At 38.1% G+C, this 15,060-nt stretch overlaps 1 protein-coding gene across 1 annotated transcript; it reads left to right on the forward strand.

Annotated features, from left to right (window-relative positions):
• The first annotated feature begins 700 nt into the window (after nucleotides 1–700).
• wdr1 (WD repeat domain 1) lies at nucleotides 701–14,023 on the forward strand. The gene is made up of 15 exons (XM_083938490.1): nucleotides 701–823; nucleotides 5,622–5,743; nucleotides 6,525–6,615; nucleotides 6,712–6,859; nucleotides 7,397–7,577; nucleotides 8,348–8,425; nucleotides 8,620–8,700; nucleotides 8,883–9,116; nucleotides 9,345–9,434; nucleotides 9,681–9,865; nucleotides 10,416–10,503; nucleotides 10,656–10,766; nucleotides 10,989–11,159; nucleotides 11,286–11,430; nucleotides 13,204–14,023. Exons 1-15 carry the CDS (start codon nucleotides 808–810, stop codon nucleotides 13,308–13,310), a joined length of 1,848 nt encoding a protein of 615 aa, XP_083794616.1. The 5' UTR covers nucleotides 701–807; the 3' UTR covers nucleotides 13,311–14,023.
• Nucleotides 14,024–15,060: the final 1,037 nt, after the last annotated feature.

Genomic DNA, 15,060 nt, shown 5'->3' on the forward strand with positions numbered 1-15,060 from the left:
ATTTATATCATATCCTATCTTTAACACATTAACACAATTTGCTGTATGTCTATAAACACAACAAAAAAGAGAAAACATTTGACCTTTTTGGGGGACTTAAATGAATCTGTGTCCTTGTAAAGTTTCGATATTCTTGAAATCACAGACTTTAGATAGATAGATAACTTTATTTATCCCCAGGGGGAAATTAGGTCATCGTAGCAGCGGTACATTACAATCAGAAATGCAAAATATAAAATTCAATAAGAGTACAGCTTTGCAATTTAAAACAATATACAATACTTAATACAATAATTTGAATGCCCAACCTCTCTTGCAATGGCTGAGAGGGTCATCCCTTTGGCCCTTCTCAAGATGAGACAGAAAAATAAAATATGAATAGCGTTTATTTTTCTGAAAAACAAAGGCTGAGCTCTGTCATCTGAATGCAATAATTTAATTTAATTTTTATTTTAAACAACATACCAAAAAAAACGTAACTTAAACTTTAAAAACATAGAATACAAGACATAAAAGTAGGTCACTAGGGGGGAAAAGAAAAAGAAATAAAAATGATAGCACATGAGACTGGACTAGGGACTGGTACGGTTGCCTTGGAGCCTGAAAGACCGTATTTAGGGATCACTCACCGTGTGCGCTGCCGGTGGCTGACAGCCGCAGCGTGGTGTCTGAGATGACTATATATGGGCACAGACAGGCAGAAGGAGCGCTGCACTCGCTTCCGTGTTTGTGTGACCAGGGAGTGCTCAGCTACACTGTTTCATTCATTTGTGAAGACAAACGTTAAGGAAGTGACCAGCAGGGAAAATGCCGTATGAACTGAGTAAGTATGTTTTTTTTAAAAATGTAAATGGCAGAGAAAAGATGCAGTGAAACTCTTTATTTTGGCGACATTATTCAGCAGCTCGATCTAGTCAGACAGGGCAGCTAGCTAGCCTCGCCCATAGCTGCATGATTTTGACACACGAGAGATAAAACCCCGACATTGGCAGTTATTCATTCGCATTTAATACACACCTGTGTCTAATAGGTAAGGGTTTGTTGTGATGATGCTATCTGGCTCTTAACGCAGCTCGTTACAGACTGAAGTTAGCATTAGCCTGGTGAGCTAACGTCAGTCAGGAAATAGTTGTGCTCACATCGCATTGTTATGACATGTCCAGACAGAGGCACTTCTGTCAGTTTCAGGAAGTGCATGTGTATCCTTTTCGATTGTTGTTCTTAGATTTTTAGCCTTTTTTGTTATGCACATGGTATTTCATTGTTTGTTTTGTTTCTTTGGATTCTTTATTCTTGATTTCCCTTTTCACTCTTATTTTTTATTAAGTTAATAATTCCGAACTGATTTTTATTCTGTTGGGATACTAAAATATATCAATAAGTTTATATTTTTTGGTGAGATTAAATAAATGCTAGTTTTCTGATTTATATGATATGAATATATGTGAAATAACTTGTGTTTTGGAAGATACATAAGTAAAGTTTAGAGATGCACCGATCCGGGTATCAGCTCCGATATTGACTAATTAGCTGGATTGAATATCAGATAAATGAGGCCGATCCAGCATTCTGATCCAGTCATTTCTTTAAAAAGAAATTTATATCACACACAACAAGTTAATTAAGCCATTGTTGGTTGGGTTTCAGGCAGCTGCTATATTCCATATTACATTTTAGAATATATGTTTGCAGTGCACTTTACATGGAAGTGTTATTTATTTATTTTTGCTGCTAATGTACACTTTGTTTTTGTTAATAAATTATATTAAGTACATTTATATCTGTGTTAATGTCTTACTTTTTTTTTAAACAAGGCTAAATGTTTATGTCGAGCCTGATACCTTCACTCACATGGCAGGGTATACGGTTCATTCTCAGGTATCTGTATTGGATCGGTGCATCTCTAGTAAAGTTAAAACTTTTTTTGGGTTCAGTTTGGAAAAAATAATAATAAAGAAATACAATAAATGTAAGACAGAGTAAGCTGCTGGGGTTGACTCAAAGGTTCCAAAAGCACTTGCCCATCAGGCAAGTACAGGTCATATTCTGCTTGCCCGAAAGTCATCTTCACTTGCACGAATAAAAACAACAGCCTGTTAAACAATAATGAGTATAATTTAATTACACCTTTTACCAGCGATATCTCTCACATGCAATCACTCCTTACCAGTCTCATCCTGACCACATCAAATCAACATGTACTGCAAACTTTGCACAGGAAAACTCCATCTTCTGCTTCATGCTGCACCCATGGAAGTTCCACGTTCCAGTCATCAACAAATTTACGCATTCACGCTTGGTCCTGCTGCAGTATCGTGAACAGGCCTCTTTTTGCCAGGCACTTGGTCTGGTTTTGGGGGGCTCAGCTAAATGTTAGCTTCAGCACTCTTAAAACAAACATTAACTGTAACATCATGCCAAAAAGTGATTTAGTCCACTGACGCAGCCTGTTAAACCTATATCGCGTGTACTGCTTTTATCTGGATCATAATATGCAAACATGCATAACTACATTTCAGTGGGTATGGCAAAGATATGTCTTTTTTTTAAACATCAATGTTTCTTAACGTAAAGTAATAGAATAATCACAATGGTGTTTGCAGCTTATAGCGTCATCATCAGGCTGACGTATATGTGATAATACATCTATTTTACTTGTGTATATTTATGTGGGACACATAAGAGCCACCCAGTCCCTTTGATCTGGAGAAATACCTTTTTTATTTGACTGATATAACTTTTTGGCACCACGGCGGAAATGACAGACACCATTGCCTTTTCATTTGCTTTATCAACGTATTTGTTTGGATAAGCAGGCCAGGTGCCTTACAAAAAAAGGGACTAACTAACACATCTGCAGCTGGACCAGAAAAGCTATTACTTAACAGAATTTAACGTTTAAAGTTATATCAGCATATCTTTATTTTCGGAAGCTGAGATCTCTGCACATTCACAAATGAGTGCGTTAACATGGACATGAATGTCCAGTTTATGAGGCTTATGATCATATTCAGGATATGGTGATTACATGAGCACAGAGAACTCAGGTTATTTATATTCCCGTACAAATGGTGAATACCATTCTGTAAGCAGAGGCGCTGTTTACAGAAACAAACCAGCGTCAGGAAATATGAAATATTTACTAAAACTTGACCAATAAATTGTTCTCTGCTCTGACCATCACCAAAGCCGTCTGCTGAGTTCATCCTCCGTCTCTCTCTTCACCTGCACACGCAGACTATTCTCCATAGCGTACTGAGCTATTCCTGAAATGACCAACGTAATAACTTGCTCCACACCGCTGCCAGTTTGTGTCGCTTAGCGGCCAAGCGCGGTACTGCAGCACTTGCATGTTTAAGTGGTGGTCCTGTGCCCTGAAGCATATTCGCCCATTCACTCCCATGCATGTGGGGAAGAGGAGAGCTCCACCAAATTTTTTTTAGATACAAATCGTAAGGCTCATTATCTTCAGACCCTCTACTGAAAAAAATGTGTTTTATAATTTTAGACCTGACCAAAACGGAGTTATGGGCAGGAGAAAGAGGGTGCGTGGCGAAAAAGAGTTGTAATGAAACACATTCAGAAGCTTATTTTCCGTCGCTGTAAAATCCCAGTGGAAGGGCTTCGGCAGAGGCACAACTTTACTGCTCCAACTTTTAAAACATTGTGTCTGATGTTTTTTCTAAAGTTTATCTCATGGTCATAGTAAAAGGTTTCTCTACCATGCATGACCTACATGAAATTAATATATATTGTTTTAGGATCGGGCGTTTTGATTATAGGAGATGATGGTACATCACTTCCTAACATTGTTAGTAGACTAATATAAACATAACTTGATATACTACACTTTTTTTCCTTAGCTATGTAGTCTATGCCGGTGTACAATTTTAAGAGTATTACAATATGGGTAGTGGAACCTCATCATACTAAATAGGCCTACTTGTGGTATTTTATTTAGTTAGTACTTGGTAGATGTACTATTTCTAAAAAAGATATGAATATCAATTCCAGTTATATTCATGGTACTACTCAGGACAGGGAAGTAAAACTAATTTCTATTTTCTATGGATGGTATTTTGGCACACTTGAGTCAGGGGATTAAAAATTTAAAAAAGCTCACTAAAGAATACTGTTATTACAGAATGTATTATATATTATTTCGGCTCATTCAAATAAACTACGTATATAGACAACATTTACTCAATCTACTAACTACCAAGCCATTGATACCATGGACAGAAAAAAAGAAAATGTAAATATCATACTCTTAAAGAATAAAAGGCCTCGTTAGTTCGAGACAGCCTCGCTCGTGCTTGGCGCTCGTGCATTTCTACATCCGGTAAGTCCTCCCGCGTTCACGAGAAGCAAAATGGCGTCGTCCTTAGGGGAGCCTGCGCCACTGAGCAGCTTTCCATAGGAATGAATGGGGCGCCATTTTGTGTCCTCGGTCTGTTCTTTTTTATATGCTCATGGGCCTGCGCCACTGAGCTGCTCTCCATAGGAATGAATGGGGCGCCATTTTGTGTTATCTGGCCGTTCTTTTTGCTGTGTCCATGTATAAAACAGACCAGCGTGTCCTGGTGCGGCCGCCGCCATCTTTGCTCCGCTGTCTGATGAGACGACGGACTTCGCACGTCAACAAAGAAAAGCAAAAGTAGATAGCGCCATCTGATTCATTTTTCATCCAAACCAATTTAAATCGTCGCGCATTTTAATAGATTTTAACTGTCTCCAGATGCATCGTTACATCCCTAGCTCAGATTTTAGCACCAACCAGAAGTTAGAGGGAGAAACTGAGGGCACACCCCGCAGACTGTCAGCACACGCAGGCCGCAGTGAAGTGGAGGAGGAAGGAGCTGCTGGCTGCGGCACACTGCTCAATGCAAATATATCTATTTTGTGTGTTTTAACCAAAAATATGTTGTTCCGGAGTCTATAAAACACTTATATAATAATCTTATATTAACAATAATCCCTCAAAAATCCACTTGCCCGCTCGTGCAACCAAGAAACAAGCTCAACTTGCCCGAGTATTATTTTTACTTGCTCCGGGCATGCAACCGTTAGTGTCATTGTCTGTTAACAGTTAATTATGGAAAAGGGGACGGGATTAAATAAGAGAATGCTTCTTCCCACTCCTTTTTCGGACATGTAAAAAAAAGTATTTATTATTCGTGTATCTCTATGCTTTTTAGTTGTGTAATATTATTTTCTGTATGGCCTTTTTTGTTTTCTTTTTAACATGTTCAAAATCCAATTTAAATCAAACATTGCATACGCTTTAAAGATGCCACATTTGTCTTTCTCCCATCTTATTTTCTTTTAGAAAAATTGACTTCTTATTGACACTAACTCATGTGATTAGCGGCTTTGTTCAACAAATAAGTCAACAGAATGAGTTATGATTAAATGCTGATAACTGCACTCGGAAAAAGAGCTGTGAAAGATTTCAGGCTCATGTAGCAGTCTATGAACAATGCAGTATCGTTTGACTGCAGTTCAATCTCTTATTGGATATTTCAGCTTGATACTTTTTTTTCTAGAGTTGCTCATTTAAGTTGTATTAACCTTAATTCTTTGCCAAATGTCATTATTATTATTTTTTTCATTTTTTTTAGAACATGTTTTCGCCAGCCTCCCACAGATGGAGAGGGGAGTTGCAAGAGTGATTGGCGGTGATCCCAAAGGCAAAAACTTCCTTTATACCAATGGGAAGTGTGTCATCATCAGGAACATTGAAGTAATTTTCATCTTTTTAAACGCCATATTTAAAAAGTGTTGCACGCTTGATCATTTATTTATACTGATCTGAGTTTTGGCCATTGTTCATTAGTCATGATGACATTTTAGTTGTTGCTAACCGTTGCGATACCTCATAGTGCACCATCACCTATTATGGCACGTTTTCTCTCGTCCGTCTCCCATTGCAGTCATCGATCGCCTTGCTGTGGCGAGACATTTATTTGATACATTTTCACATCAAACCATTTCTTTTTTATTTAAGTGACACTACAACCCTCAGGTGACATGGCATTAACAACACTCGTTATTTTCTCACATTCCTTAGCTTTAGCAGGCCCTTTAGTTCAGTTAAGTGTGATTTTCGTTTGTGGATTTCTAAAAGCAAGTCTTCAATCTCCAAGCTCAAGGTTCTTATTTCTTTTTAGTGCCATTTTCATGTACATTTCTGCACGTATGGGGTAGGATACAGAGACTTATATTGTATCATTGTATCAGTGTTAATTATGCTAATTTATTTGTTTTACCATCTCATTTTTTTTGTTAGTGGTTTAGAAATAAGGCTGCTCACTCGCATTACTTGTTCCAATAGACACAATCACATAGTTGTGTCAATTGGAGTTGCTGTGTCACCTCAATTAATCTAAAGAGTACAGTGTTATCATAAGCAATATGTTGGCCAAACCCTAAAATAAGACTAAAACAGAATTGTTTTAGAAGGAAACCGCCTAATTTACATTCATCAGTTGCAGACCTGCAATCTCACATTTTCTGTCTTACAGAATCCGGCTATAGCAGACATTTACACAGAACATGCCCATCCAGTTTCTGTTGCCAAGTATGCCCCCAGTGGATTCTACATTGCATCTGGAGGTAAACATCCTGTGTGTGTGTGTGTGTGTGTGTGTGTGTTTGTTTGTTTGTGTGACCACAGTAATGTTAATACTATAAAAAAATTGAATCCTTCAGATGCATCAGGAAAGATCCGTATCTGGGACACCACCCAGAAGGAGCACCTTCTCAAGTACGAGTACACCCCTCTGTCAGGCAAGGTCAAGGACATTGCATGGACCGAGGACAGCAAGAGGATTGCTGTTGTTGGGGACGGACGGGAGAAGTGAGTATGAGGCTGTTTCATACATGTACAAGAAATGAAAGGAGTTAGGACAGAAACATAGTCCTTGCATACGTGGATTCAAATGACGCCTGGCCCAGTTGGCAGAAGCACACATCCCCGGTGAAGACACTCCATGTGCACTCTTATTCACTAGTAGAAGTTCCGAATGTCAGTCTTCAGGTATCGTCTGCATTCACATACATGTAGGCCATGTTTTTGGTCCTTTAGCCATCAGAAATGCCCACTGTAAACAAGTCTGTGCATTGCTTTAGATATTTTTATGTTTAACATGCCAAGGTGGTGTTTTGATGGAACATTGCCTGCCTTACCAAATATGTAGGGCAACTGTCCAATAATTATGAAAAACCATAACCTAATTATAAGTGTGACTGTCGGCCTGAAGCAATATTCTGCTCAAGCTGTGTTTTTATTTAATCCTGGGAAACTTGTAGACTTGTGTATATTTTGTTGTTTTTATTCCTCTCAAACCTCACAGAAACCTAGAATGATTGTTTATATGTTCATGTCTTGCTGTAGGTTTGGAGCCGTTTTCCTGTGGGACTCTGGCTCCTCAGTGGGGGATGTTTCCGGCCACTGCAAATTAATCAACAGTGTAGACATCAGGCAGAAACGCCCTTACCGCCTTGCCACGGCCAGTGATGACACCACTGGCTCTTTCTTCGAGGGACCTCCCTTCAAGTTCAAGTTCACATTACGTGTGAGTTTCAGGGATCAACATTTGCTTTTTTTCGCCTTTAGGTATTTGTGATTTTTCGGATAAGTTGAATCAAAGGCTAAATGCCATATTCAACTTGCAGTCTTAGTAGTAACAAGATATTGGCCTTGCAGTCAGCTCCAGTCTGTCACACCCTGGTTGATTTTGACAGTGTTGCATTGTTTATCTATTTCCATATTACATAACCTCAAATTCTTGCAGAATGTGGGAGTCACATTCTTAAAGTGGGCCTTTCCTCTAGAAGCATTAATACACTTTTGAGCACCAAATTTTGTCCTTTAAAATCATTGTGGGTTGTTTTGAATTTTTTTTCCAGTCTGCAGTTGGTTTTCTGTCTAGCACATAACGTAACACTGACCTCTAGCCCCGATGGTCTAAAATGGTGTGTGTGTGTGTGTGTGTGTGTGTGTGTGTGTGTGTGTGTGTGTGTGTGTGTGTGTGTGTGTGTGTGTGTGTGTGTGTGTGTGTGTGTGTGTGTGTGTGTGTGTGTGTGTGTGTGTGTGTGTGTGTGTGTGTGTGTGTGTGTGTGTGTGTGTGTGTGTGTGTGTGTGTGTGTGTGTGTGTGTGTGTGTGTGTGTGTGTGTGTGTGTGTGTGTGTGTGTGTGTGTGTGTGTGTGTGTGTGTGTGTGTGTGTGTGTGTGTGTGTGTGTGTGTGTGTGTGTGTGTGTGTGTGTGTGTGTGTGTGTGTGTGTGTTAAAATACTAAAATTAACTGTTTACTCTTCCTTTCTTTCTCCCCCGTGACTGCTAAAGGACCACAGCCAGTTTGTCAACTGTGTTCGATTCTCTCCAGATGGAAGTAAGTTTGTCACAGCTGGCGCTGATGGCCAGGTGAGTGTTGAATTACCCGGTGTAACCATATTAAAAATTTAAAGGATGATTATAATTTCCTATCACTATGATATTTACTGAAGAAATTCAGGTAAAATATAGGAATTTCTCAAGCAAAGTGGCAGATAAAAAATTATCAAAAAGTCTAGTTGTAGTTGTGCTCCTCGTCTCTCTAATGAGTGTAATTTCCACAGATTTTCCTCTACGACGGAACAAAAGGTGAGCTTGTTACCTCACTGGGTGGAGAGAAAGCCCACAAAGGAGGAATCTATGCTGTAAGTAGGTTTTATATTGCTGTTTTTTTTTTCTAGGAGAACACATGCTCATAAGATTTGTACTAAACATTGATGGGACACTTCTCACATAAAATTTCCAACTTTGATCACATGCATATTAATATATTTGTATAATATATTTTGTAATATTTGTCAATGCCCCCCTGCTTTAAATTCCACAGGTCAGCTGGAGCCCTGACAGCTCCCAACTGATCTCTGCCTCAGGGGACAAGACCGTGAAACTCTGGGATGTTGGTGCTGGTACGGCCGTCACCACCTTCAACCTGGGCACGGATGTGACAGACCAGCAGCTGGGTTGCCTGTGGCAGAACAACCACCTCCTCAGCATCTCCTTGTCAGGATACATCAACTACCTGGACAAGAACAGCCCTGACCGGCCCATACGCACGATCAAGGTCAGACTCTGGCTATTCATGTTCAGTATTGACATATTTTGAACTTTTTGCCAACATTTATTGGCATTTGTGAAACATAAATTGGCACATGTAAATTATACAGAAGTTTGTAATAATCCGTATTGTCAAATCTTGTGACTGCACCTGTTCATGTCCAGCACAGGTATTAATATTCTACATGAAATGTTCTTATGTATATTTGAAAACATGTACCTGCCGATCTTACAGGGTCACAGCAAATCCATCCAATGTGTGACAGTTCATAAAAAGGACGGGAGACCATACATCTACTCGGGGAGTCATGATGGACACATCAATATCCTTTCACTGATTTAAACAAACAAAACAAAAAAAGGTCACTTATAAGTCAAAGAAGTGACCTTTATACTGTATGTAGATTAACACGTAGAGCTATTTAAATAGTTTTCAATTTCATAAATATATTGACATATTACATATAACTAAATGTAGTAACCCAGCTAACTCAAGATATCTGCTCCCTGATACTCTACAAAATGTTTAGAAATTCCTTGTATAATTTAATCAGAATTGCATTTTCCACAGTTTTTTTCCCCCTTAACAAATGCCTCACATTACTGGGATGCAGAAACTGGAGAGAATGACTGTTTCTCTGGAAAGGGCCACAGCAACCAGGTGAGCAAGATGGTGACTGACGAAGCAAACGAGCTGGTGACATGCAGCATGGATGACACACTGCGCTACACCAACCTCGACAAGAAGGAGTACAGGTGGGGGTCATTACCTGTTGCTTTGCGGATAACTACTATGAGATGAACCTAATGGGGATGTTCTGCATTTTGTATGTCAATGATAATGGAAGTCAGTCTTAGGAGAGCAGTCGTCTGAAAGAAAACAAATGAATTACTGAATTAAGCTTTTATGATTGTCGATAATGGGTGGATATTCCGATGCCTAGTGATATGTCACGTAGAAAATCAGTAAAAAGTGATCCTTGGTGTTGCTACTTGATCCGTCACAATGCATAGAACATGTAGTTATAGACCTTTCTTTGCAATTCTGCCATTCACAGTAATGTGAATAGTGAATGTTTAAGTATAACATGGATGGGGAAATGGCAGTTAAAGAAAATAAAAGTTCAACTTATATACAGTTCAGTGGTAGGAATTTCATAAGGCCAGTATCAATGAGTCTATTTTATTTAATTTGTTTTCTTGTATCTCAAACTGAATATTGACTTTCAGAATTCCAAAACATGTCCATCTCTAAACGTTACAATGCTTAGTTATCATATAAGTAACCATAACTGGTGATTTTCAGTGCCTCTGATGTGGTGAAGATGGATTTCCAGCCTAAAAGTGTGTCTGTAGCAGCAGGAGGGCTTTCACTGGCTATATGCATCGGACAGGTAATGCCTTTTGCCTTTCTTAGTTTAATGTTTCCCCTGTGAGCATGTTTTGCTTTTCCAAGGCCTGATATTTTAACCCTCTATGGTTTTGGTGTTGGCAAATGTCGTGTCCTTTTTTGACGGCATTATTGGTCATCGCTTGCTTTTTCAAGGTTGTCTTGCTGAAGGATAAGAAGAAAGTCTTCACATTGGACAATCTCGACTATGAACCAGAGATTGGAGCTATCCACCCTGGGGGCACTACTGCTGCAGTGGGGGGAGCAGTAAGTTGAATTCTTAGAACAAAGATTATCTCGCTAACATGATTTTAGTCAGCTTTGATCTTTCCCAGAAAATGCTTTTGAGTTTATGGGGAAAATAGCATCATTGGTCCTGGTGCTTAATAATGATTTTTAATTTAAAGGGAAGATCACAGGAAACACACTCTTTATCATCACTCCCTGGTGACATTAAATGTTTGATTAATTTCTTTTTTTTCTCCTTAGGATGAGAAGGTCCATCTGTACTCCATTCAGGGCAATAGTCTGAAGGATGAAGGCCAAACTCTGGCGCCTAAAGGGGTGATCACAGACATGGCCTACTCCAATGACGGAGCCTATCTGGCTGTCATAGATGATAAAAAAGTTGCCACAGTTTTTACTGTGGCTGACTACTCGGTAAACATTTGTCTGTCCTATATTTGTACATATTGTGGATAACTTAATATCCAATACCTTTAGCAGTTTCTTTAAAAAATAAATAAAATTAATTAGATATTATTAAATATTTCTCTTTTTCACCAGGTCAAAAATGAGTTTTACGGTCACCATGCCAAACCAGTGACTTTGGCCTGGTCCCCTGACAATGAGCACTTTGCAACTGGTGGGATGGACATGATGGTGTATATCTGGACAGTCGGTGATGCAGACAATAGGATGAAGCTCCCAGGTAGGCCATAAAGCACATGTGCATTCACTCATCTGGCATGAAAATCACTCACCTTTCGGCTGTTTTGAAACCAAAATAGGTAACCTATGTGAATCGTGTAGATACGATGAGAAAATATTTTTTATGGCGGGGTATGGAGGTATACCAGAGATTATCAGTGAACTACGAAGGTGCGAAGGAACGATAGAATATTACCTGGCCCTTTGAGTAGAAGCCTGTGTGAAACAGTAATTCATGGCCGTAGTGGCCGATGTTGACTGCTGTCCTCTCTGATCTCAGCACGTCAAATCCTGGCGCGCTGGGAGAGTTGTTCCAATTGCTCCCTGTAGGCGTGCGGCCCCAACGCTCCCGCTATGCTCTTCTTCGTGGGTTTCTGAATCCTCTTGGCAGAAGCTTGCCAAGCTCCGCTCTGTTGTTGTTGTAATCATTTCAGTCTGGTTAAATCACCACCACAATGTCTCTTTCTACTCTGAAAAAGAAAGGTTGACACAGAAAACTGTCAGTTCACTAGAAAATGGACAGAAGTTTTTGTTTTTGTCACCGTGAAGCCGGTGTGTTAAGAGGATAAGTTGATATGGCATTTTCAGAAAAATCATGCTAACTTCAACACGACTTTCCTGCTGAACACAGTCCAGTTTTTGATGAATTAGCTAATGTTTCATATGTGCTTGTAAGCCTTGTTAAGTAACTAGTAACTGAAGTAACTAGATAAATGTAGTGCAATAAAAAGTAGAATATTTCCACTGATTTATAGTGGAGCACAAGTATAAAGTAGCATGAAGAGAAAATACTCAAATAAAGGAGAAGAGCCTCAAACTTGTACTTAAGTCCAATAATTGAGTGCAAACCTCTGGTTGTTTGTTCATTTAAGGATTGTTTTTGACAAGGCTGTGGCACTTTGAGGCCTATTATACTCTTTACATTAATAACAAAGACTTTTGAATAATACCCGTTTTCATGCCTGACTTGCTGAGTGGTATACATCGGTGTACTTGGAAGTTGCTCTGTGTACTACTACTGCAGAGACTCCTTGAGCGGCTACTTTGACAAAAATAAAGCAGCAAAGCAACCAGTTTATTTGTTTACAGTGCAGCCAAACAAACGCATGTTGTTTTTGATAAATGAGTCATTCAAGAAATATATACCTTGATTTATTTTAAAATTTATTTTTTATTTTTTTTAGCAGTGACTTTATGACTGTATTAGAATGACAGGGTTTGTACAGGTGCATGAAATCCTTACACTTTTTTGAATTTTAATGTTATGTTTTCAAGGTCTGAAAAGTGCTTGAGTTTTGGATATATTGCTTGAAAATCCTTGAAATTGTATCTGAATTTTTTTCCACAACAAACAATTATAGAAAAGAAATCGAATTTAATTTCCTATCCTTCTGGTATTAATAAACTTTTTGGTGTTTATAGCGTAATAACATCTCTTTTAACGTGATTTGAATAGAAAACAGAGGTGAAATAATCATTTTCAATATCTATATGTAATGAACCACAACTGAAAGGTGCTGGAAAAACTTGAAAATGCACATTGGAAGTGCTTGAATTTGACTTAGACAGGATTTGATTCTATAAAAATCTTTATTTATATATATATATATATATTTAATAATTATTGTTATTGTTTGAGGTCATAGCTCAGTATGTATTGATTGTTGAACAAATTGAACTCTGCTGCACATATTTGTATTTTAATAATTTTAACACTTTTCTCTGACTTTAAGACATCTTTGTAACAAGGTTGTTTATGCTTTGATGTTTGCAGACACTCACCGGTTGCACCATGTTAGTGGCCTGGCCTGGGTAGATGAGCACACTCTAGTCACCACCTCCCATGACGCCAGCATCAAGCAGTGGACTATTACATACTGAGCTGCAGGCAGACATCCACATCTCCAGGGACAAGGACTACTGTAGAATTCAATCTTTCCTCTTTCTTTTTACTGTATTTTTACTACATCTATACAGTGTTTTATGCTGTCTGTAAACATCTGAATTGTAAATGGTTTTGGCTGGGGAAAGCTCCACATTAAAATGATCTCTAAGATGCATCTCTCTGATGTGAATAACCTCAACTTACACAGACAAATTGTTGAATTATACAACGTGAGCTTTATGGACCCACAAAAATATTTGTAAGCTCAACATTCCATAGGTAATAGCTTTTGCTCAGTTTAAACTGATATCCTTGTCTGTGGTCGGGCTTAATGCATCTTAACTTAATGGATGAACTAAAAACAAGCAAAATCATGTTTGAAAGAAATGAAACCTTTTGGTTACATTCGTGAAATAAGAAGTAACTGACCCTTACTGCAGTTGCGTGTCATTTAATTTTCAAGGTTTTAGGGGGCTGGGTGTTTTTGCTTTGTAATAGGTTTCATACTTTGTATCACAACTCTTTTTGTTGGACTGGGGAGCAATAATAGGAACTGAAAGTATGTGTATATGATCAAGCTGCTGTCTGATCAGTGGAAGTTCCCGTGTTGTTGCTGTTTTTGTTTGGGCCCACTATGCCTGTCGCATTTGTTTCTTCCCATGTCTTTATGCATCCGCTTCCATGGTGGAAGTGATTCATTAATAATAAAAAAAACAAAACTTATTATGCATTTTTCCTTTCATGCTGATTTTCACTTTCTACTTGTAAAACACATGTATGTGCAAATTGTGTAGTGGGAATCTTCATCACAATGTCATGGTGTTCAGGTGCACACCAGTAGGGGTCCCAATCTTTTCTATCGCCTTATATTGTAAACTAGGCAGAGATTAGCCATCTCAACTAACTATTTTTTTATATGGTCTCAGATTAATGATTAGTTCAGTGAAAACAAAAGCTCATAACTTTTTATTTTTTATTTATTAAGTCATAGACAAGATGACATGAGGGACAAATACATCACACAATGTGGATTACAAATACAGACAGTGGACAAAGTGCAGAGAACAGAATAAACAGAATAGGATGAAATGTTACAATATGTGTATGTGGTATATGAGTGTGTGTCTGTGTGTATGCATGCATGCTTAGAGCGGTGTACAACCACCCACATCAGCCCATTGAATTATTATTAGTAGTAGTATCATTACTATACATCATCATAATCAAAGCTTCTTACGTGATTTATCATCCCATCATTATATACCGTCTTAACTCACTCATCTATGAATTCATCATTCTTACTATAATCTCTACTTTTGTTTATTTATTTATTTATTTATTTATTGTATCATTATTATAAAAGCTCATAACTTAGAATGTAAGTAAGTAATTATTCAATGACTGCTTATAGTGGTATACAACTGCCAAATACAAACAAACACACAAAATACAAAACAGTGACATCAAAATAACACTTATAATAATAATCCAACTACAGTTGTAATATTGGATTCAAGGGATGCAATTCCTCCATCACAAATAAGGTTTTCCTCCCACACATCCAAATACATAGATCATGCAGTCATGTAAATGCAATATGTACATTATTTAATGAGGTATTTTAGTAATTTTGTTGAAGACATTGACTGTTCTATTGGTGCAATTTCAAACCGGTCAGAGAATAAAGCTAAATATTTACAGGGTTTTTTTAAATAAATTGTGGAGTAGAAAATGTGTCGATCTTAT

This window comes from Echiichthys vipera (genome assembly GCF_963691815.1).
Source record: "Echiichthys vipera genome assembly, chromosome: X".
Classification (NCBI taxonomy): Eukaryota; Metazoa; Chordata; class Actinopteri; order Perciformes; family Trachinidae; genus Echiichthys; species Echiichthys vipera.

Excerpts from the sequence above, each read along its gene's own strand:
- wdr1 (XM_083938490.1), top strand. Across the intron at positions 7,578-8,347 it reads AGTTCAAGTTCACATTACGT|GACCACAGCCAGTTTGTCAA; the intron begins GTGAGTTTCAGG and ends TGACTGCTAAAG. Across the intron at positions 8,426-8,619 it reads CAGCTGGCGCTGATGGCCAG|ATTTTCCTCTACGACGGAAC; the intron begins GTGAGTGTTGAA and ends TAATTTCCACAG.